At 35.5% G+C, this 24,016-nt stretch overlaps 1 protein-coding gene across 4 annotated transcripts in view; it reads left to right on the top strand.

Annotated features, from left to right (window-relative positions):
• The first annotated feature begins 632 nt into the window (after positions 1–632).
• The window catches only part of CCDC15 (coiled-coil domain containing 15), a 93,555-nt gene continuing 70,171 nt past the window's right edge, over positions 633–24,016 (top strand). Inside the window, exons 1-6 of one of the 4 annotated variants that reach the window (XM_064375532.1) lie at positions 633–856; positions 1,208–1,393; positions 6,426–6,575; positions 7,117–7,305; positions 15,354–15,467; positions 18,133–18,255. In XM_064375532.1, coding sequence (XP_064231602.1) covers positions 1,217–1,393; positions 6,426–6,575; positions 7,117–7,305; positions 15,354–15,467; positions 18,133–18,255 — 753 coding nt within the window. In that variant the 5' untranslated portion in view covers positions 633–856; positions 1,208–1,216. Of the gene's footprint in view, positions 857–1,087; positions 1,394–6,425; positions 6,576–7,116; positions 7,306–15,353; positions 15,468–18,132; positions 18,256–24,016 lie in introns of those variants that run through there. The other 3 variants (XR_010342413.1, XM_064375531.1, XM_064375533.1) reach the window with 3 other exon arrangements.

The following is a 24,016-nucleotide window of genomic DNA, read 5'->3' on the forward strand; positions in this document are numbered from 1 at the left end:
CCCCTCACTCTACTGTGAATTCCCTGAGCAGGGATATTTGTTTCGTTTATACCTGTGTATCTCCGGTGCTTAGAACAGTACGGGTGTACAAAAAAGCTCGCAGTAATGTATGTTAATCGAATGAATAAATTATCCCACAGAGATAATCGAGTGTCTCTGGATTACAGCAGAGCTTGCAGCAGAGAGGAAGACCACTCAGGACGCCGTGATGTCCAAATATAATAACATGCATGAAACAGCGTGGTAAAATGAGCTGCACAAAGAATCCGAAAAAGTTGTTAGCTTAGTTTGTTTCTCCAGGAAGCCGTGCCTCCCTGTTTCATTCTTTTCCAGTGCTTCCCTCTACTGCGACCTCTGCCCCGCCCAGTCGGCCAGATCACAAACCCAACGCATCCCTTTCCCGAGAGATTTAGGAGGTCTCGGGGCTGGAACTTCAGTCCCACCACGCCTCAGATGGCGCATTACCCAGCGACCTCGCGCACCCACACATTCCCGACCCCTCAGCCGGACAGGAAAAGGAAGTGACCAAACCACGGAAGCCCGAGACCCCGCCTCTCACGTCTTCCCAGCTGCGGGAGGGGACGCGGGGTCCGGAAGGGGCGGGCACAAGGCTACGGAAGGGCGGGACGGAGCGGGCTACCCAAAAGTGGCGGTTTACTTGAGGCCGTTACCTTAGTACCCGGAGTAGACTGAGTCTGTGGCTAGCTGCGGGCGGACTCCTGGCCAGTGCTGTCTCAGCCGGAGTGGGCCTCGGGGCCTCAGAAGCAGGCTTTTATCTGGCCCGAGGCACCTAGCCATTTAGCGCGTCTTCCCGTAACCGGATACCGATAATTGGAACTCTCGGCTGCAGACCCAGGTTCCCGCCCCTCCCTTTGCCCCCGGGCTGCTGCTGTCATTCCTCACTTCCCGCCTCGCTGCGCCCACAGCTGGGCACAATCTTCGTTCTTTCATTCCCAACCTTTCTCTTCCCTTTCATCGCCATTTCTTCTAGAAGGCAACTTAAAAACCTTTCTTGCCTTTTTATTTTTTCCCATGTCTCTTCCCTTCTTTTCTTCCTTTTTCTCTAGAATCCTTTTTTTCAAATCCGTGCCAGTCTTCTGCTTCCAGGGCTTCTCTCCTTTTCACCGGCCTATGGCTCATGTGTTAGGAGGTTGAACTTTTAATGCAATCGTTTGAAGATTTTAAGCTTTTTCTTTCCCCTAACCAGGAGTCACGGATGCTGGGAAGTATGGCCCGAAAGAAACCTCGAAATAACACACGGTTGCCCCTGGCTTTAAACCCTTCGAAGAGCAAGGACGTGTTGGCAGTGCTGGCTGAGAGGAACCAGGCTATAGTACCAGTTGGGGCATGGGTGGAACCTGCCTCACCAGATAGTTCGGAAATCCCAGCATATGTGAGTGTCAGTTTGATCCAAATATGGTGGGGTTTCCCACCACCCTTTTTATTAGCCTTCTCTAATCTGGGTTCTTAAAGATGAACAGTCCGAGGATGCTGTTTCTATTCTGCCATAAATAGATTATGTCCTTACATTAGAATTATAGAACAAACAAGTATTTGCCAAAACTTGACTGCAACTTCCGTTGGCATAATCAAATACTACTCACCTACTATAATATATAGACCATAATCTACATGCAACAGGTTATATAGATACATATCTGTATATCAGTTTACTTCGGACTCTTGATTGCTTGCTATGCCCAAGATGTAAGCACTATCTACATCTTCCAGACACTGCAACTTAGTATGGATGATAGTTGACATACTTTAAGTAACATTAATTGGTTGCTTAAGGTTTATGATAAATTTTGTAATGAGGATTCAGGCAAAAATCGGGTGATAAAGGAGAAGGGGATGAACTCTGGTAATCTGAGAAAGTCTAACTAGAAATTCCGCAATTTCTGATAGTCTTTCACTAAACTTTGCCCCTTAGCTATTTGTTCAAATTTAAATTGGCACGTACCACATTGTGTTATAATAGATTGTTTATATATCTTTTCCTGATGCAGTGTGAACTCCTTGAGCTTAGAGGACAAATCTCATTTATCATCACATTCCCACTTTTATCTTAAAGACTGCCTAATAAATATAGACACTCATGAAATATTTATGAAAGGCACAAAATGCCTTCTGTATATATAGACAAGGTGCTGAACATGGATGAAAAAAGTATGAGGTATGTTCCCTCAGTATACTTGATCTCAGAGGAGAAATGAGACATATTTAAAGTAAATGTTAAAGTAATGGAATATACTATATTCATCTTACTTTTGTTTGCACATATGTATGTATATTCATTGATTTATTCCTATTCTGCCTATTTCCAAAACAGATTTTAAGACTCTAGGTGGTGTATCTAAGTTCTAAGAATATAATGCTTAATCAAAGAAGAAGCTCTGACATTGGGTTGATGTGACCCAGGAAAGTGTAATGAAGAATTTGAATCATTGGAGAAGGGAAGGGAATGATTCTCCTATTAAGGAGAATGGGGAGAGTAAGAAGTAAGAAAGGTTCAGGATTCTAAGGGCAGATTAGATCGGTTGGAGTGGAAAATTTAGTAGGAGAATGGTTGTTGACAGGATTATGGAAAATAGAGATGGTAGAGAACCACAGGAAATTTTGGAGAAGGGATTGACTAATTGTTTAATATTTACAGGTGAATTTTATGATCAACCAGTGTTTTGATTAGATTAATTGCTTCAAAGATTTTGAAGGATACAGAGTGATTGGATCCTGGGAATAAATTATAATTATAACAATTTAAGCATGAAGTATGGCATCAAAACTTTGTTAGTGGTAAGGAATAGAGAAGAAAAGCCTTGAAAAAGGATAGTTGAAGTGCTTGACCCCACGAGTTTTAGGCTGCAGTAAGCTGTGATCATGCTACTGCACTTTAGCCTAGGCAACAACAGAATGAGACCCCATCTCTGGGGAAAAACAAAAAGAGAGAAAAGGAATGGAATGAGAAGGGATAAATGCAAGAAACACCCCACAAGACTCAGTAAGATTTGGTATAAAGGTATTTTGGTATTTAAGTTGTTGACACCTCTTTTTGATTGCTCAAATTATATCTGTATAATATCAGTAGTATCATCATGCCTAAAATTTGACACCATCAGGCTTTTTCTATGTTAAGAAGTATTGAATATTGTATTCACAGACACTAACTTAAAATAGTCTTGGAACATGGATAAACGTATCACATTTTCCTGATTTAAAAATTTCTGATCAGTTCCGGCCAAAGGGAGTTTGATCAAACATCTAATAGAACTCCTTATAGCTTTAGCATATCTAGTCTGGGTATCCACCCTTATTAACAGATGTAGCTCTGTCAGCTCAAAATAAATGGTGAATAGTTTACTTCTAAAGCTTGGCCCTTAGATCATGTCTGTTCTAAAGGGAAACTTCTAATCATTTTTCTCCCCAAAATTTCAGGGGTCCATCAGGATTCCTAAAAATATCATAGCTTTAGACTACCTCCCCCCAATAATTACTAATAAATTAACATCAAAAGACACTGCTGTTCTATCATCATATATGGGTATTGCATTACTTTATAATTTGTTTTGGTTATCTTTTGCTATGTAACTAACCACCCCAGAACTTAGTGGTATAAAGCAGTTAATACTATGTATCAGGAATTTGAGTAGGGTACAATGGTAATGGCTTGTCTCTGCTCCATAGTGTCTGGTGCCTCAGCTGGGGCTCAAGTAACTGGACATATCTGGGACATATTGACTGTTTTCTGGCTGTTGGTTGTAGCTAGAAAATAGTCAGGCTATCCCAGTCATGTGGCACCTGCTAGGCTGTAATGTTCAAGATGGCTTTCTTATTCACATATCTGACACTTGGGCTAGGTAGGATAACTAGAATGTCTGGATGCTGGCTAGATATGTTTCTCTTTTCATATGGCTTCTCTATTTGACTGACTTGGGCTTCCTCACAGCAGGGTAATCTCAGGGTAGTCAGAATTTTTGTAAAGTGCTGACTTTCTTCAGAATGAGCACTCTAAGAACCCAGGTGGAAGTTGCTTTGTGACCTGGCTTGGAAAATCACAGAGCCCATTTGCCTCATTTTGTTAGATATTTGGAGTCAGAGCAAATTCAGTATGGGAGAGGACTACCCAAGAGCATGAAGGCTAGGAGACTTGATTCATTGAAGAGAGAGCTAACTGCTTTGTCATTAAGCACCAACTCCATCATATGTGAATGTGTTCTTTAGATGTTGTGAGAAACACTTGATTCCATATGGCCCCCTTGGATAGTCCATAAGGTGCATAAAGGCTATGAGAAGTTAACTGTACAATCAAAACAACATTTCACTGTGTTTAACCCTGTATTTCCAAAATTTATTTCAATCTGGGAACCTCTGAACATCCCACAGAACAAGTGTTCTTGGGTTTTGGTGGCCTTGCACTATGGTACTTGCTAAGAAAAGTACATTTCTTAAATCTTGTATACTCTTATATTTGGTTTACAATTGAGATCCAAAATCTGTAATCAGTCATACATTTCAGCAAGATGTTTGGTAATCTTATGGAGCAAAAGAGGAGCAGAGAAAATGGAAGTAAAACAAAGAGACTGAATGGCTTAAACTTGTCTGGGGCTTGAGTTAATCTGGGTCAGTTGTTCAGGCTTTATTACATATAAGTTTTTCCTTTGGAATTATTTTACCCAATTGTTCTTTGACACTTTATACTCCACTAGAATAGTTTATGCAATAGACTTCTTGGAAATTTTAACTTAAGTTGAAATTTGAATGCATTTGATTTTGAGAATTTAATGGCAGCCTATAAAACGATCTGAGGCACCCTTCAGAATTAGAAATCGGAATCACTGAGTTAGAAGAAAGAATAGGTAGGAGATATTATGATGATTTTATTTAATTAGAAAATTCCTATTGAAAGAGAGATGTAGTCAAGAGAAAAGCAGTGTAGACAGGAACTTAATTGTTGGAGTCAGAAACTTCTAGTTCTGCTACTAGTCAGCTATATTAAAATTACTTAATCTTTCTGAATCCCAGTTTCCTCATCTGTAACATAAGGGATAAGAATACATACTACCAAAGGTGGTTTTGAGAATAGAAAATATAGTTAAAATATTTGTCACATAATAGATCCATAATAATGATAAGTGCTGTTGTGATGATGACTGATTGTTATTCAGAGCACTTAGAGGAGATGAATGCAGATCAAGCACTCAAATGGGATATAGTGTGCCAGATTGTTTAGAATAAGCTTGTCCAACATGTGGCCATGGGCCCAGGATGTGGCATGCTGCATGTGGCCCAGGATGGCTTTGAATGTGCCCCAACATAAATTAATAAATTTTCTTTTTTTTTTTTTTTCAAGACGGAGTCTTGCTCTATTGCCCAGGCTGGAGTGCAATGGCACAATCTCAGCTCACTGCAACCTCCACCTCCCCGGTTCAAATGGGTCACCTGCCTCAGCTTCCCAAGTACTTGGGATTACAGGTGCCCACCACTATGCCTGGCTAATTTTTGTATTTTTAGTAGAGACGGGGTTTCGCTATGTTGGTCAGACTGGTTTTGAACTCCTGACCTCAGGTGATCCACCCGCCTTTGCCTCCCAAAGTGCTGGGGTTACAGGCATGCACCACTGTGCCTTGCCTAAATTAATAACTTTTCTTAAAACACTGTGAGTTTTTTTGTGATTTTTTTTTCTTTTAGCTCATCAGCTGTCCTTAGTGTATTTTATGTAACAGTTCTTCCAGTGTGGCCTGGGGAAGCCAAAAAATTGGACACCCCTGGTTTAGAATATGTTTTGGAATTAAACAATTATATAAATATATATTGACTAGCCTTATAGTCAAGACTCTGTGCTACATGCTGTAGGGGAAACAAGTGAGAATTGAATACATATCCTGCCCTCGAAGAGTTTATAATCTAATAGGGGAGTCAAGAAGTATGATACTCAGTTAACATTGGTGAAATGAGAAGTGTTATAGTGTAAGAGGGCTTAGAGGAGGAAAGTGTTGTGGGAAGTGCTGAGGAGTGGGTATTAAATGGTTGTGAAAACTGAGTAGGCCTTTACTAGGTGGAGATGAGAGGAAGGGCATGCCAAATTAAAAACGGAGCATAATGCAGACTATGAAGACATTTTGCAATAGGACATATTTGGTGAGTGGTAAATAACCTGGTGTGTCTTGACTATTTACTCCATTTTAGAAAATGTGTAACATATGATAGGTTTAATTTGGTTCATTAAGAATTAATGAAGACACCTTTAGTTCTAGTTCAATAAAAATATTAAGATTTGATTTGAGTACTCATGCATTCCAATTTTTTTTTGTACAGAATGGAATTATTTTTTTCAGGATTGTATCCTGACTGCTCTGTGTTTACAACAGCCCTAATGGACAAAACTGCTAACATTTAAGTTCATTTTCTATCTTTCATCTTTAAAGACATCAGCATATTTGATTGAGGAAGAACTAAAGGAACAGCTAAGAAAAAAACAAGAAGCTTTGAAACATTTTCAGAAACAAGTTAAATACCGAGTAAATCAACAAATTAAGTTGAGAAAAAAGCAGCAGCTTCAGAAGTCTTATGAAAGAGTAAGTTCAAAAGTGAGCCTGAGTAAAGATTGAACGGAAAGTATGTGTGTTATGTGATAAGCTATTCGGCGGTAACAGAATTACTTTCCTTTGATTATGTGCTTGACATAATCTGATTAACTACTGAGGACAGTAGATTTTTATGTAGAGAAACCATGTTTTATTCCTATGTCCTGACTCATTTTTTTGCTTTTACCAAGTAAACACAATGTCAGAATTTTGGGTTCAGACTTGAGTTTGAATTCTGGCTTTGCCACTTACTAGCTATTGACTTTTGGCTAATTACTTAACTTCATTGATTGTAGTTTCTTCATCCATAAAATAAGGATATGATACTTCTCTCATAGGATTGTGTGTGAGTTAGATGAGATAACCTAAATTATTAGCACATGGGAGGTACCTGGTAGATATTAGTTCCTCTGCCAGCCAAAGCCTCTCCCCTGCCCCCACCCCAATTTAAAATCCTGAATTGCTTAGAGGCATTATTGGATTGCTCTGTATTGGAGTAGAATGTTACTATCCCCCTTTCTTCTTTTTGTAGGCAGAAAAAGAAGGCTCTATAGCCATGCAGTCTTCACCAGCACACTTAACTTTCAAAAGAACAAGTGTTTTTCCAAACAATTTAAATGCCGCTATTGGAAGTTCTAGGTTATCTCCTTCCCTGATGCTTGGGGAGGGAACAGATGATGAAGAGAATCAGAATGAATTATTCCAACAACAAGCCCAGGCTGTAAGTACCTGTGCATTTTATTTCATGTCTGTGATATTTTCCGCATCCCCTAAACTATAAATATGACATCTATGGTATGAGATAGGGATTAAGAGTTATTGCATTCAGCTTCACTTTTTATAATCAATTCTTTTTTGTTTTAGCTTTGTAAAGTGGAGAATAGTGGGATAATGCTTTTTAAAATTTTTAAATTTACATTTATTTGTTTTTTGTAAGATACTCTAAAATTATCTAAAGAAAAGCGCCAAAGTGTTGGAATTCAAAAGCACTTTAGGTCCAGAACATGGATTTTCCCAATTATACTGAAATTATATTCTGGGTAAGCTACTATTAGTTTGTAGTATACAGAGAGAAATGATTCTTACCTTTGTTTCGAAGAAGTTCAGTACACATGGGAGCATTTCATTTATTGTTTATGTTTGTCTCATTTTTCTGTTTTTTAATCTGATTATCACAATAAATGAATCTATAGTTGTAGGTTAAGGAATAATATAATAAATGCATAACGTATTTAGAGTTTTTGGAAAAATGTAATTGTTATTTAGTGACTCATTTTATATAACTAATATTTAAAAATTAACCACTGTGAGTAGACTCATCTATTCAAATTGCTTGACTTGTCCATTTAGCCCCAAACATAGTATACCTGAGCTTTTGTCCCATTGATATAGTCTTCAAATGTGTTTCAGGAATTGTTCTTCATCTTATTTAAAATGTATTCCTAGAAATAATGAGAGGAAGAGAGAAAACATGGAAAATTATGAGTATTTGAAAATAACAGCTGTATTATTGCTTAAGTTAACATACTTGGTCATAATTTAATTGTGCTATTTGCTATTAATAGGAAAAGCTTTAGAAGCAAACATTATCATGTTGAAATACTATTAAAATTTTTTCTTTGTCCACGACTATTTGACTCCTTCTTGTCATCATTCAGTTTATAAGAATCATTTTTATTTGTTAGGAAATATTTATTGAGCTAGGCACTGCATAAAGTACAAGGAATAGAACATTGACTTAAGACATATAGTTCTTGCTTTTGTGGTGCTTGATAGCTATTACTTCATCTGTATAATATGTAAATAGAACTCATCAGTCAGCAGTGTTTGCATATGCTGTTTGTTATGCATTGTAGTGATACTAAGGAAATGTGAAATAGGACCCTCCATGGGTTTATATTTTCAGGTAGAGATACAAAACTAGTAGACCACTCATTCTGTTGGATAACAATATAGAGAAATTTTCTATATTTTGCAATAAAGTTGTGCTATGGGAGTTCAGAAATTTTTAAGGAAACTGTAGGGGAAGAATTCATGGAAGAGATAGAATTGAACTACACATTACTCTGTTGCCCAGGCTGGAGTGCAGTGTAGAATCTTGGCTCACTGCAGCCTCTTCTTGCCTGGTTCAAGAGATTCTCCTGATTCTCCTGCCTCACCGTCCTGAGTAACTGGGATCATGGTACTCGCCATCGTGCCTGGCTAATTTTTGCATTTTTAGTAGAGATGGGGTTTCACCATGTTGGCCAGGCTGGTCTTGAACTCCTGAGCTCAAGGGATCTGTCCGCTTCAGCCTTCCAAAGTGCTGGGATTACAGGCATGAACCACCACACCTGGCCAAGATATTTTTTTCTTAAAAAAAAAAAAAAACCTAGAAACTGCAGTGAGCTTGGTGTATTTGGGAATAAGTGATGGAGCCTTTCTAATTGATAGTTTAAGTTTTTATAACCATCCCCGCGGCTTTCTTTTGGTGGGAGGAGGGGAAAGGACATGAACTACTGAAGAATATTCAGTGACTTAACTATTTTGAACTTGTAAACTTTGTCTGTATATGACTCCATGACAATAGATGCTTTTTAATCTTACCACTTCTGTTGCAGTTTTTATCCACTAGATGTCACTGTGAAACTAAACAATGACACAGTTCCGGCACTAATTCCCTTAGTTTATCTAAAACTGTTGGGTAAATGGTACACATAATTTACTTTCTGAATGTTAGTACATGTCTCAGGTTTCTTGTGTTGGAGTTATAGAAACATGGAATCTTGGAAGGGTTTTAAAAATTCCTCTGATATGTTGAAACATGCATAAAATGATTTGATGTCTGGAATATACTTAAATGATATAGTAGGAAGTTACAGATGAAGCAAGATTGGCTAGGAGTTGATAATGCTAAAGTGAGGTATCCATATCTGTCCATGGCGGTTCATTATAGTGTTCTGATTACTTCTGTATATGTTTGAAGTTTTCCATAGGTTTGAATTTATTTAAACTTTAATTAAATGTTAAAAAAGGATATTATCTGGTCCTACCTTTCTCTCTCTAAGGAATTCAATTCTCTTTATATTATCTCTAATATATATGTGGCCATCTAATTCCTACCACAGCACCTCCACTATTGGACAACTTACTACTTTTTCAGATGGGTCATTTTATTTTTAGAAGACTTGAAATTATTATAAGTATTTTTTTAATATGTTGAGTCAAAAATCTTCTTTCCTATAACTTTTATCCATTGGTCCTAATTTTGCCCTCTCAAGTAATAAAAAATAAAGTGTTATCTGAGAGCACTTAAGTATTTGATTATAGTTACCATTTTTCTTTTTTGGGTTTCCGTATTCCTAATGCCTTGTTGATTTCTTCTGAATGTTATTTTGTTTTTCAATATTATTCCGAAATAGGGCCTCAAAAACAACAAAACACTGTATTTCAAATATGATTTGGCCAGGATCTCTCTTAATCTGCACCCCCACCTCACCCTCTACTTGATAATACTTGGTATTATCTGCTTGTTCAAAGGTCAGTTAAGATTAGTTGCCTAAAGTTAGGAGCTGGAATTGTAGACAGGAAGAAGTTTCAAGTGATCTTATAATATAGAACCAGTATTTTCTTTTCGTTAAGACTGATACCATCTTTAGGGATTGAGTTTCTGTGATGTCTCTGACAACTGCATTTTGGGGGGGAATTGAAGAACAACTGATCATTGTTTTAATCTCACCATATAACTTTCTATTTTTCTGTCCCTATTCAGTTTTGCTACTATTTTGTAGCATGGTTTATTCCAGCTTTTGGTTTCTCACTGAATCTTTTACTATCTTATTTTTATTTTGATTCTGTCTTTACAGTGCTAGTTCTCCAGCTTTTTAAAACCATGGAAATAATTACTTTTTGTAGTAAAGCTTTAAGTAATGTGAAATAACCTGCTACATTCTTGTAATCTACCATTAAAAAAACGAGTATTTCAGTCAGGCACTTTTGACTGCAAGAACTCAGGCTAACCAAAGCAAGGGAAAGTTTATTTTAAAAATACACATGGGTTAATAAGGGAACAATCAGCTACTTACACAAACCCAAACTCCCTTGAGGAATGCAACTGGAGAGTTTTTCTGGATGAGGTAGCTCCAGTGACCCCAAGAGCATGGGATCTTTGATCTTCACACTAAAATTTGATCATTAGCTTGATTGTCTCAGTTCTTCTCATAGGGTGACCAGCCTTCCCTATTGGTCTAAGATCAAGGGGTTTCCAGGACATGGGATTTTCAGTGTTAAAACTGGGACAGTTCTAGGCAAACTAGTATAGTTGGTCACATTGTGTCTACATGTATGCTTCTCTCTTACGTAATCATTTTTCTACTACTAACTGGTATTGTCATCTCTTTTCATCACAGCTTTGTAACTTTGGTATACTTGAGGTCCCTTTAGCTTTTTTTTTTTTTTTTCCATTTTAGGACCTTTTATGTTCAGGTCCTCTCTCTAACTTTTCTCTGAATATTTCCTAGTTTATGATCTGAGGTAAGGAATATTTATTGGCCCAGCTTGCCTTTTTGCGCTAGGTCTACATTACTGGTGATCTTACAGGTTGATAGCTACAGTGACAAAGAAAAGATACTGCAACTTGCTGCATTACATTGGGATTCATGGGTTATAAAAAATGGCTCATATGAGTTCAACTTTTAATGTGTAGTATTTTCTGGCCACTGAAGTTTAACACATTTAAAAATCAGTATGATATAATTTGCAAATAAACTACATTGTACTTGAATAGAATTCAACTTTGGTTAGATTTTTATGGCATTAACAATACACTTTAAATTGTTAAAGTGGACAATAGTTTATTGTCCATGACAATGAAGTAGGTAAAATTCTATAAATCTCATCTATACTCTTTTCTCATGACCTGCATAATATTATTAATTGATTCATTTTGTTTCATTTATGCAGTTACATATAAATTCTATCTTATCCCTGATTGGCCAAAAATTTACACAAAAAGAACTGAAGAAAATATGAACAATATCATAGTTAGATATCCATATTTTTCAAATTTTATCCTTCATACTTGCTTGATGTTTTAAATTTTACTGTCTAATCATTGTTTGCTTTAGATTTTAAGATTTAAATCTCAAAATGTTTTATATAGTACAATTTTTGTTTTGTTACAAAGAGGTCCTTTTGCTAATTGTTTATGTTTCTGTGTACAAAATAGACATTTGGTGTGCAGAAGACACTGCATCAAGGCCTATTTTTACTTGATATACTGCTGTACAAACCTTGCTCCAATCAGCTAAGGCTAGGTAGGAAGTTGCCTAAGGCTGCCCTTTTAATAAGGCTTGTGGGCCTGGCAGTATTCCTTAGAAGCTACTGTGATTTGGTTGTCTGGTATATCTGGGATATATAGTCTCTAGGGCTCAGTGCAAGCCAAGTTTTGTTGGCAGTGGTTTGCCTACTGAATGGAAGAAAATATTGGCCCATGTTCTCTAGGATATTCCTGAGGTCTGATAAATATTCATATGTATATATGCAATATGAGAACGAAAAATGCATTTATATTCTTATGTTGTTCATGGAGAGGAAGCTTTTTGAGGGATGTTGTCTGGGATTTTTTTCTCATTTTTTATACTTTTAGTTTTATTAAATGTATATATGTACATAGTTTAAATAAGTAAAATAAATAGTTATGTGCATTGTTTGTTATTAAAAAAGAGAAGTACTTTGCCCATTGCCTCATTTCCTCTTCCTCGAAAGCAAGTAGTTTTCTCTTTTGGTGTTAATATTCATATTTCTAAGTAACATGCTAGTAGTGCTCCTTCTTTTTTTTTTTTTCTTCTTTGTATGAGCTGTGTGGCTTTGTTGTAGGAACTCCTTCTTAATAAAATTTTTTTTTGCCAGTTTTATTGATTTCACACTAGGAAGGATGAGGATTTATTCCTCTTTCTGTCCCTTGCTGCCACTACACATGTACTCTTTTCCACCCCCATCCTCTCTTTACAGTTATATTGTAATTTTGCTTAGATCTATATTTAGCATTTATATTGTAATGACTAGAAAAACATTAATCACAGCTGGTCCAGGAGTAAACTATGATTACTTTTCCTTCTATGTGTGGCTTTTTGTTTTATCTGGAGTTATATTGATTTTTCATTTGCTGTGTTTTCTATGTAATTATGAGTAATTCATATGTAATTATGAGTAATTCATCTCTATCAGGGAATCGAAGCCTTGGTTAGAGATTTAGTGGTAGTCTTTGTTAATAACAGTTAACAACTACAAAAAAATCAATAGTATGCCTAAGGTTCTAGATAGAAAAGACTTTTGGTCAAATTTTATGTTTTGAATATTTATACACATACAACACATGCACATATGCATATATACATTTAAACATAAACATGTTAAGTATACATGCAAATGTATGTATACCACAAACATTCACACAATTACACATATATATAATGACCACCATTGTCTTGAAGAGAAATGTACTTATCTACTTGTTCATTTTAATTATTATATAATTTTTAATATCCACCTATGTCTATGTTTTTGTTTAATTGCTTGTTAACATTAACTTCAGTCTTTGTATTAGTTTCTAATGGCTGCTGTAACATATTACCTCAAATTTAATGACTTAAAAAAATGACAGAAATTTATTATGTCACAGTTCTGGAGACCAGAAGTTCAGAATCAGCTTCACTAAACTAAAATGCAGGTTTCATCAGGGCTGTGCTCCATCCTCAAGGGAAAGTTTGTTTCTTGACATTTCTAGCTTTTGGTGTCTGCTGACATTCCTTTTCTTGTGGCTGCATCACATCAATCTCTGCATGCCATTTTCGTATCACCTCCTCTTCTGTATGTTGAATCTCTCTCTACCTCTCTGTTGTAAGGACACTTTTGATGGCATTTAGGACCCATATGGATAATCCAGGATTATCTTCTCAACGTCTTTAAGATCTCAAGATTTTTAACTTAATCACATTTGCAAAGGCCCTTTTTTCTTATAAAGTAATATTCACAGGTTCTAGGGATTAGCACCTGGTATCTTTGGGTGGCCATTGTTCACCCTACGACTGTCCTCTAAGCGTGTAATTGAAAAAGCCCTTCCAAGATTGAGGCTTGGTGAAGGGTCATGGTACCTGCCGAGAAACAGAGGGAAAATACTATATATTTTAGCTGCTGGACCAGTTGAAATTCCTGCTTAAGTGCCTGTAATCAATGCGACTCTAATAGAGGTTTGGACTTGATGGGAAATGAAGATTCTGAACCCCTATTTCAAATTTGTTACAATGGGGATTTTTGAATCCTTGGTCACGTGGTGTGGGGCAATAACACCTACCTTGTCAGTGAATAAAAGCAGGCATCGTCATGGCTCTATTTTTAATAATTTCAACTATACGTATCTCTTTTTGCATTGTGAACAGCTCTATCTTGATCCCTTTGGCCGCTGCAGCTGACTAAATCTAGAAGTCTTCCTTTTGGCAAAACCAAGAGTAGTATGTTTCAAGCTGATTTCTCTAGCTAGAGGTATAAACTTCTAGAAACAGGTATACATAGAGGTGATGTGCTCTAAAAAGTCTGGGCTGTTAGAGTGTTTTCATCCTTAGGTCATTATTAGTAAAAGCCATAAAGTTTTTTTTTTTTTTTTTTTTTTTTTTTTTAAGACAGAGTCGTGCTCTGCTGTCTAGGTTAGAGTGCAGTGGTACAATGTTGGCTCACTGCAGCCTTGAACTCCAGGCTTAAGCAATCCTCCCACCTCTCCCACCTCAGCCCATCGAGTAATGGACTACAGGCATGTGCCACCATGCAAATTTTTTTTGTATTTTCTGTGGAGAAGTCATAGCCATCATTTCTCTTCAAGGGAGAATTGATATTATTAAACTTTCAATGAATGGGTTAGTACTGGTCTTGACTTTGCCATAATTTTACTGACTAGTATGGGATATACTTTTCCTCTATGAGATACAGTGCTTATCTTAAAATTATACATATTTATTTCTTTGTTTCCCTAATGAGATATTCCTTCCAATTTATAAGATATAAAATAGGCGTGCTTCTCTGAAAAATAAATCAAAATAGCTACATACTGAAATTACTAGAGATAGGGAATGAACACAAAATCGACATTTACTATTAGTAGTCATTTATCAAATGTTACTTAAAGTAGTTGAAACAGATTGGTTCTTTTGAGATGTTTGAATTTGTGCACTAAATTAATTTTGAAAGGCTTCCTGGAGGAAGGGAGATTGAAGAAAAGACTTTAAGTAGCTATAGTCTTCAAATGTTGAGGGAGAGAAAGGAGTCGTGTAAATTGGGGATAAAAGGGTTTTAAGGAAACTAAAAATAGAGTCTCCTAGCAAGCAGTGATGAAAGCAATTAAGTATATAAGGACCACTTGAAGAAATAACTCCTTATTGAAAAAGGTGGATAGTAGGTAAGGAATATGTCTGCTCAGTGATCTCCAAGTATATTAATTCAGACTTTAGGTTCTCATATTTTTGTGTACATGTTTTATATAAAGTCTACATTATTTTTTAAAAAACAATTTGAATAACAGCCCTTAAGCCAAGTTACAAAGTATAGTCTAGAATAATGACAATAATGTTATGCCACACTATCAGCAGATAAAAGTCTCCTTCACAAGTAATCCTGTTGTCTTAGATCTGGCATTTTTTTTTAAATAATAGGGACCTGTTTTCCTGTTGAAACACTTAGTACATTTGGTATTAAAACTTACCCTACTTTTGTTTGCTTTTTTTCCCCTTTCCCTGGCAGCTTAGTCAAACTATGAAACAGGCACGTCATCGGCTAGCATCCTTTAAAACTGTGAGTGAAAAAAAGGGATCAGTGTTTCCAGATGATGGAAGGAAAAGCTTTCCCACCCAGGAGGTAAATTAATTTCTAATACATGATTTTAAAAAATATAGGTAAAAAATACAGATAAAGGTTTACTTATATCTCAGCATAATTTAGAATTGTAAAATAACTGGAAATAGTCTTAAATACCCAATAGTAGGGAACGCTTGAGTAAATTGTGATATGTCCATATGCAGTCATTCTAAAAAATATAATTTTCAAAGAATATCTGAAGATAAGGGAAAGTGTCTGTGATACAAAGTTCTGAAGATAAGGGAAAGTGTCTGATACAAAGTTAAGAAAAAAGTTGGATAGAAAATTAAGTATGATATTAATTAAAATATATGTATATATTTTCAACAAATACTTATGGAATGTCTATGATTGCCAGCATTGTTCTAGAAACAAGACTTACAGTGGTGAAAAAACAGACAAAGATCCCTCAAGGAGCTTTTGTGCTAGTAGGGAAAGCGTATAATAAGCAAATAAATATAGAACATAATTTCAAGTGATAAGTGCTACAAAGAGAAATATAGCAAAATAAAGAGATGGAAAGAGTGCTGTGTGCATAGACAAAAGCCCAGGTGGAAATTGCACAAGAGATTTATACTGATTATTTCTGGATAGTAGCATTTTATAGGTGATTTTCTTCTCTTTGTTTTTTATTTTTAAAAATTGTCATAAAATATATTACTTTCTAATCAGGAAAAAAATTGATACTATTAATTTTTAAAAAGATAGACATTCTTTTGATTCAAAACTTGAAAGTGAGAGTATGGAGCTAGGCTTAGGAGGATATGTAAGTCTACACTTATAAAATGACATTGTTTTGGTACCTACCTCAGAATTCACAAATTTGGATCCCAAATTTATGTGTGTTCCTCTGTTTAGTTAATTTTGGCATTAATTTCAAGGTTTGATAGGCAGCATCTAGTAAAATAGACCATTAATTTAGGTTTTAATTATTTTTTTCCTGTCATCAACTGCCTCATTTAGTTCTTTCCTAGTTTTACTTCCTAATTAGTACACTCTTATATTTTCCTGAAATATATCTATATATCTATATATTCCAGGAAAATATAATATATATATCTATATATTATATATCTGTATATTATGATACAATGTATATTATATATTTTTTATTAGTTTTTTATTTAAAAAATGAATTTTTATTAAAAAAACAAAAAAAAAACAAAAACTGGGAAAGAACTAAATGAGGCAGTTGATGGCAAAAAAATTACATATCTATATATTTAGATATATAGATATTATATTACATATAATATATAATACATATAAATATATAATATACAAATGTTATCTAATACATATAAATATATAATATATATTAATATCTAATAAATATAAATATATAACATGTATTATCTAATACATATAAATATATAATATGTATTATCTAATACATATGAATATTAATATTAAATAATATATACACATGTATTATATATAATATATGATTTTTGTATTTTTTTCTTAAGTATCTTGACACAATCATCAAAAATGTTTGTCTCATGTGTGTTGGCAATTGGTTGAATACTAAACTGTAATGTTTTCTCTTTAAGAAATAATCTAATTTAAAAAACAGGTGGGTGTGGGTATGTGTCCACATATGGCAATACATCCCACATGCGTTCAGTATGATTGTCTTTTTCTAGCATTGCCTCGTGGCTCTCCAGATAGAGTTTCTTTTGTACCTAAATTACTTTCAGAGCTTGGTTTCTTGACAGTTTTCATACCTATTGTGATTTGGCAGTACTGTAGTTTGGGCCATTAGACTGACTCCAGGGTACTGTTAGAATGAGGTGTTTAGACACTTTCTACTAAATCAGAAAAAAACAAACGGTTATCAGATCTTAGAGATTGATATTTTATATTGTTTGGAACATGCTCAGACCTTTCAATTGGTATTTTTCCAGAAAGAGTACTATTCACAGGTCTGACTGAAATAATTATTCAGTAGACGGGAGGATTAAGTCTGAGATAACATCTTTGTATAAACCAGTTTTATATGTCAGAGGTGCCATTTAAGTGTAATTCATTATTGTTATGGTGATAACAATGAATTCAGGCTACCTACTTGCTTCTAAATAATGCATATATGGTTTTCAGTTAAAAATATGAAAAATCTACTCAATACAATTGGGAATGATCTAAGAAATTAGTGAAATTTTTCTTATTACTTATATCAAGTCTTTCCTTCAAATCTGAACAATTTTCTACCCTCTGGGTATTTGCCAGTCAGAAAGAACAATCTGTGATTGAGTTGAACCCTGGTTTTATTTCCTTGTTAGTCTTTAGTGACATTAGAATCTGTCCAGTTGTTATTGATCCAGATTTGGAGATACAAGTTGAACACATACTTGCTTGTACTCTGTCAGGTCACCAAGACTAAAATCATGAGTCTTCTGAAATTGTTACTGGCCAGAATAGGTGCAAGTTGTCATTTATAAAGTTAATACATTCTCCTGTCAGTCTGTTTCATTCCATATGTTTTCATATGTGAGTGCTTTGTTTGTACATATGAAGTAGAACTCACTTTTTTCCCCTTTATTGTGTATCAGACTACCAAAACCTACTAAGATAATTTTAGATCTTTTACTGAACCTCAGCTTAGGCTCATGAAGATATTGCTTCCTCTAGACCTATTTATATTTGTATTTCTTTTTTTTTCCAGACAGAGCTTTCTAAGAAACCAGCATCCACTGGGATAAATACAGGAATAAGAGGAGAATTGCCCATTAAGGTCCATCAAGGTTTTTTAACTGCTGTACCTTACCAGAATTATATGGAAAATCAGGTAGCAAAATATAAAAAGTAGAGGGGAAAGACATTGGCTTATTAGAACGATCCACAGCTAGCTAACTAAGGATAAGGTAAAGGGTTAAGATGTTCAGTATTTTTTTTAAAAGACTTTACTGAAAAATAATTCATATACCATACAATTCACCCATTTAAAGTGTACAATTCACTGGATTTTAGTATATTTACACGGTTGTGCGACTGTTACCACAGTCTAATTTAGAACATTTTATTTTTTTAAATTAATTTTTAAAAATAACTTTTACTTTAGATTCAGGGATATGTGTACAGGTTTGTTACATAGGTAAATTGCATGTTGCAGGGGGCTTGGTGTACAGATTACTTTGTCACCTGACAGTACCCGGTAGGTAGTTTTCCATCCTTACCCTCTGTTACCCTTCACTCTCAGGTAGGCCCTGGTGTCTGTTGTTCCCTTCTTTGTGTCCACATATACTGAATATTTAGCTCCCGCTTTTAAATTAGAATATGCAGTATTGCGTGTTCTGTTACTGAATGAGTTTTCTTAGGATAATGGCCTCTAGCTTCGTCATATTGTTGCAAAGGACATGATCTCATTCGTTTTTATGGCTGCATATTATTCCATGGTGTATATGTACCACTTTTTCTTTATCCAGTCTACCATTGATGGGCATTTAGGTTGATTCTGTGTCTTTGCTATTGTGAATAGTGCTGTGATGAACATATGTGTGCATGTGTCTTCAAGGCAGAGCGTTTTATATTCCTCTGGATATATACCAGATAATGGGATTGATGGGTTGAATGGTAAATCTGTTGTAAGTTCTTTGAAAAACCATCAAACTGCTTTCCACAATGGCTGAACTAATTCACATTTTCCCTAGTGGTGTATAAGCATTCTTTTCGTCCACAACCTTGCCAACATCTGTGTTTTTTTTGCTTTTTACTAGTCGCCATTCTGACTGGTGTGAGATGGTATCTTGTGGTTTTGATTTGCATTTCTCTAGTGACTAGCGGCAATGAGCATTTTTTTCACGTGTTGGCCATGTGTATGTCTTCTTTTGAAGTGTCTGTTCATGTCCTTTGCCCTCTTTTAAAGAGTTTTTTGTTTGTTGCTTGTAAATTTGTTTTAGGTTTCTTGTAGATTCTGGATATCAGACCTTTGATGCATATTTTCTCCCATTCTTTTGGTTGTTTGTTTACTCTGTTGATGGTTGCTTTTGCTGTGCAGAATCTCTTTAGTTTAATTAGATCCTATTTGTGAATTTTTTTTGTTGCAATTGCTTTTGGCATCTTCATCATGAAATATTTGCCAGTTTCTGTGTCCAGATTGGTATTTCCTAGGTTATCGTACAGTGTTTTTTATGCTTTTAGGTTTTACATATCAGTCTTTAATCCATCCTGAGTTTATTTTTATATATGATATGAGGAATGAGTCCAGTTTCTGCATATAGCAAGCCAAATATCCCAGCATCATTGGATTGGGAGTCCTTTCCCCATTGCTTGTTTTTGTCAATTATGTTGATGATCATATGTTTGTAGGTGTGCAGCATTATTTCTGGGCTCTCTAGCTGTTCCATTGGTTCATGTATCTGTTTTTGTACTGATACCATGTTGTTTTGGTTACTGTAGCCTTATAGTGTAGTTGAAGTAGGGTAATGTGATGCCTCCAGCTTTGTTCTTTTGCTTAGAATTGACTTGGCTCTTCAGGCTCTTTTTTGTTTTTATGTGAATTTTTAAATAGTTTTTTCTAATTATGTGAAGAATGTCATTGGTATTTTGATAGGAATAGCATTGAATCTATACACTGCTGTGGGCAGTATGTCCATTTTAACAATATTGATTCTTTTTATCCATGAGCATGGAATTTTTTTCCATTTGTTTGTGTCATCTCTGATTTCTTTGAGCATTGTTTTATAATCTTATTGTAGAGGTCTTTCACCTCCTTAGTTAGCTGTATTCCTAGGTATTTTATTCTTTTTGTGACTATTGTGAATGGGATTGCATATTTGATTTGGCTCTTAGCTTGGATATTGTTGGTATATAGGAATGCTACTGATTTTGTGTTCTCAAACTTTGCTGAAGTTGTTTATCAGATCAAGGAGCATTTGCAGATATGATTCTATACCTAGAAATCCCCGTAGTCTCTGCCCAAAAGCTCCTTGGGATAGTTTGACTTTCTCTCTTCCTACTTGGATGTCATTTATTTCTTTCTCTTGCCTGATTGCTCTGGCTAGGACTTCTAGTACTATGTTGTGAGAGAGGACATCTTTGTCTTGTTCTGATTTTCAAGGGGAATGCTTCCAGTTTTGCCCATTTAGTATGATGTTGGCTGTGGGTTTGTTATAGATGGCTCTTATTATTTTGAAGTATATTCCTTCAATGCCTAGTTTATTGAGGGGTTTTTTTGAACATGAAAGGATGTTGAATTTTATTGAAAGCCTTTCCTGCATCTGTTGAGATCATCATGTGTTTTTTGTTTTTAGTCTGTTTATGTAGTGAATCACAATTAATGATTTGTGTATTTTGAACCAACCTTGCATCCCAGGGATAGATTTATCATGGTGGATTAGCTTTTTGATGCACTGCTGGATTTGGTTTGCTAGTATTGTGTTGAGTATTTTTGCATCTATGTTTATCAAGAATATTGGCCTGAAGTTTTGATTTTTTGTTGTGTCTCTGCCAGATTTTGGTATCAGGATGATGCTGGCCTTGTAGAATGAGTTAGGGAGGAGTTCCTCCTCCTTAGTCTTTTGAAATAGTTTCAGTAGAAATGATACCAGCTCTTCTTTATATTATCTGGTAGAATTCAGCTGTGAATTTGTCCAATCCTGGGCTTTTTCTGGTTGGTAGGCTTTTTATTACTAATTCATTTTAAGACCTTGTTATTGGTCTATTCAGGGATTCAGTGTTTTCCTGGTTCAATCTTGGGAGGTTGTATGTTTCTAGGAATATATCCATTTCTTCCAGATTTTCTAGCTTGTGTTCATAATAGACTCTGAGGTTTTTTTTTTTTTTTTGTATTTCTGTGGGACCAGTGGTAATGTCCTCTTTGTCATTTCTGATTGTGTTTGTTTGGATAGTCTCTCTCTTTTTAATTTGTCTAGCTAGTGCTCTATCTTATTAATTCTTTCAAAGGACCAGTTCCTGGATTAATTTACTTTTTGTGTGTTATTTTGTTTCTCTGTTTTTATCAGTTCAGCTCTGATTTTGGTTATTTCTTGTCTTCTACTAGCTTTGGGATTGGTTTGCTCTTGTTTCTCTAGTTCTTCTAGTTTGATGTTAGGTTGTTAATTTGAGACCTTCCTAACTTTTTTTATGTGGATGTTCAGAGCTATAAACTTTCCTCTTAACACTGTTTTGGCTGTGTCCCACAGATTTTGGTATGTTGTATCTTTTTTCTCATTAGTTTCAAATAATTTCTTGATTTCTGCCTTAATTTCATTGTTTACCCTGAAGGCGTTCAGGAGCAGGTTATTTAATTTCCGTGTAACTGTATGATTTTGAGTGATTTTCTTAGTACTGATTTCTATTTTTATTGCATTGTGATCTGTAAATGTGGTTAGTTTGATTTTTTTTTTAATTTGCTGAGGATTGTTTTATGGCTGATTGTGTGGTTGATTTTAGAGTATGTGCCATGTGCAGATGAGAAGAATGTATACTCTGTTATTTTGGTGGGGGGAGAGTTTTGTAGATGTATATAAGGTCCATTTGGTCAAGTGTTAAGCTCAGGTCCTTAATATCTTTGTTAGTTTTCTGCCTCAGTGATCTCTTTAATCCTGTCAAGGGACTGTTGAAGTCTCCCACTATTATTGTGTAGTTATCTCAGTCTCTTTTATTTATTTATTTATTTTTTTGAGACAGGGTCTCACTCTATCATCCAGGCTGGAGTGCAGAGGCATGATCTGAGCTCACTGCAGCCTCTGCCTCCTGGGTTCAAGTGATTCTTCTACCTCAACTGCCTGAGTAGCTTGGACTACAGGTACACACCACCATTCCTGGCTAATTTTTGTATGCTTTGGTAGAGATGGGGTTTTTCCAGGTTGGCCTGACCTCAAGTGATCCGCCCAACCTGGCCTCCCAAAGTGCTTGGATTACAGGCATGAGTCCCCTGCACCTGTCCTATCTGAATTTTTTCATAGGTTTCTAAGAACTTGCTTTATGAATCTGAGTGCTCTTGTATTGAGTGCATATATATCTAGGAGAGTTAGGTCTTCTCATTCAGTTGAGCCTTTTACTATATTATGTAATACCCTTCTTTGTCTTTTTTTTTAATCGTTTGTTTAAAGTCTGTTTTGTTTGAAATTAGAATGGCAACTCCTGCTTTTTTATGTTTTCTGTTTGTTTGGTAGATTTTTCTCTATCCCTTTACTTTGAGCCTATGGGTGCCATTTCATGTAAGATGAGTCTCTTGAAGACAGCATACCTTTGGGTTTTGCTTCTTTATCCAACTTGCCACTCTGTGCCTTTTAATTGGGGCATTTAGTCCATTTACATTGAAGATTAGTATTGTTTTGTGCAGATTTGATCCTGTCATCATGTTGTCAGCTGGTTATTATACAGACTTGTTTATGTGGTTGCTTTATATATCACTGGTCTATGTACTTAAGTGTGTTTTTGTAGTGGCCAGTAATAGTCTTTTCTTTCCATATTTAACACTCTCTTTAGCATCTCTTGTAAGGCAGGTCTGATGGTAACGAATTCCCTTAGCATTTGCTTTTCTGTAAAGGATCTTATTTCTTATTCACTTTATGAAGCTTAGTTTGGCTGGATGTGAAATTCTTGGTTGTAAATTCTGTTCTTTAAGAATGCCCCAATCTGTTCTGGCTTTTAGGGTTTCTGACAACAGGTTTGCTATTAGCCTGATGGGATTCCCTTTGTAGATGACCTGCCTCTTTTCTCTGGCTGCCTTTAACATTTTTCCTTTTTATTCAACCTTGGAGAATCTCATGGAGAATCTCATAACTACGTGTTTTGGGGATGGCCTTCTTGTGTAGTATTTTGCAGGGGTTCTCTGCATTTCCTGAATTTGAATGTTGGCTTCTCTAGCCAGGTTGGAGACTTTTCATGGATTATATGAAAATATGAAATACGTTTTTCAAGTTGCTTGGTTTTTTACCCTTTCAGGGATGCCAATGAGTCATGGATTTGGTCTTTTTAAATAATTCTATATTTCTTGGAGATTTTGTTTATTCTTCCTTATTCTTCTTTCTTTATTTTTGTGTGACTGAGTTATTTTGGAGAGGCAGGCTTTGAGCTCTGAGATTCTTTCCTCAGCTTAGTCAATTCTGTTATTAATACTTGCTGTTGCATTATGAAATTCTTGTAGTGTGTATTTCAGCTCTGTCAGATCAGTTTGCTTCTTTCTTATAATGGCCATTTTGTCTATCAGCTTCTGTATCATTTTATTATAATCCTTAGATTCCTTGGATTGGGTTTCAACTTTCTCCTGAATGTTGATATTTTTGTTCCTATCCGTGTTCTGAATTCTATTCCTGTTATCTCAGCCATTTCAGCCTAGTTAAGAATCATTGATGGGAAACTAGTGCAGTCATTGGGAGGTAAGAAGACATTTTGGCTTTCTGAGTTGTTGAAGGTCTTGTACTGGTTCTTTCTAATGTTTGTGGGCTGTGTTGTTCCTTCACTCTTTGAAGTTGCTATCATTTGGATGCTTTTTAAAAAAATCCTCTTCGATACCCTTGGGGGTTTGATTCTGATATAAGGTGGATTCATTTGACTGGCTTTATTTCTGGAAGATTTTAGGGGCAAAGACTAAGCTCAGG

Source organism: Aotus nancymaae, unplaced genomic scaffold (assembly GCF_030222135.1).
Source record: "Aotus nancymaae isolate 86718 unplaced genomic scaffold, 86718_ANA_hifiasm-v0.15.2.pri h1tg000012l, whole genome shotgun sequence".
NCBI classification, from domain to species: Eukaryota; Metazoa; Chordata; class Mammalia; order Primates; family Aotidae; genus Aotus; species Aotus nancymaae.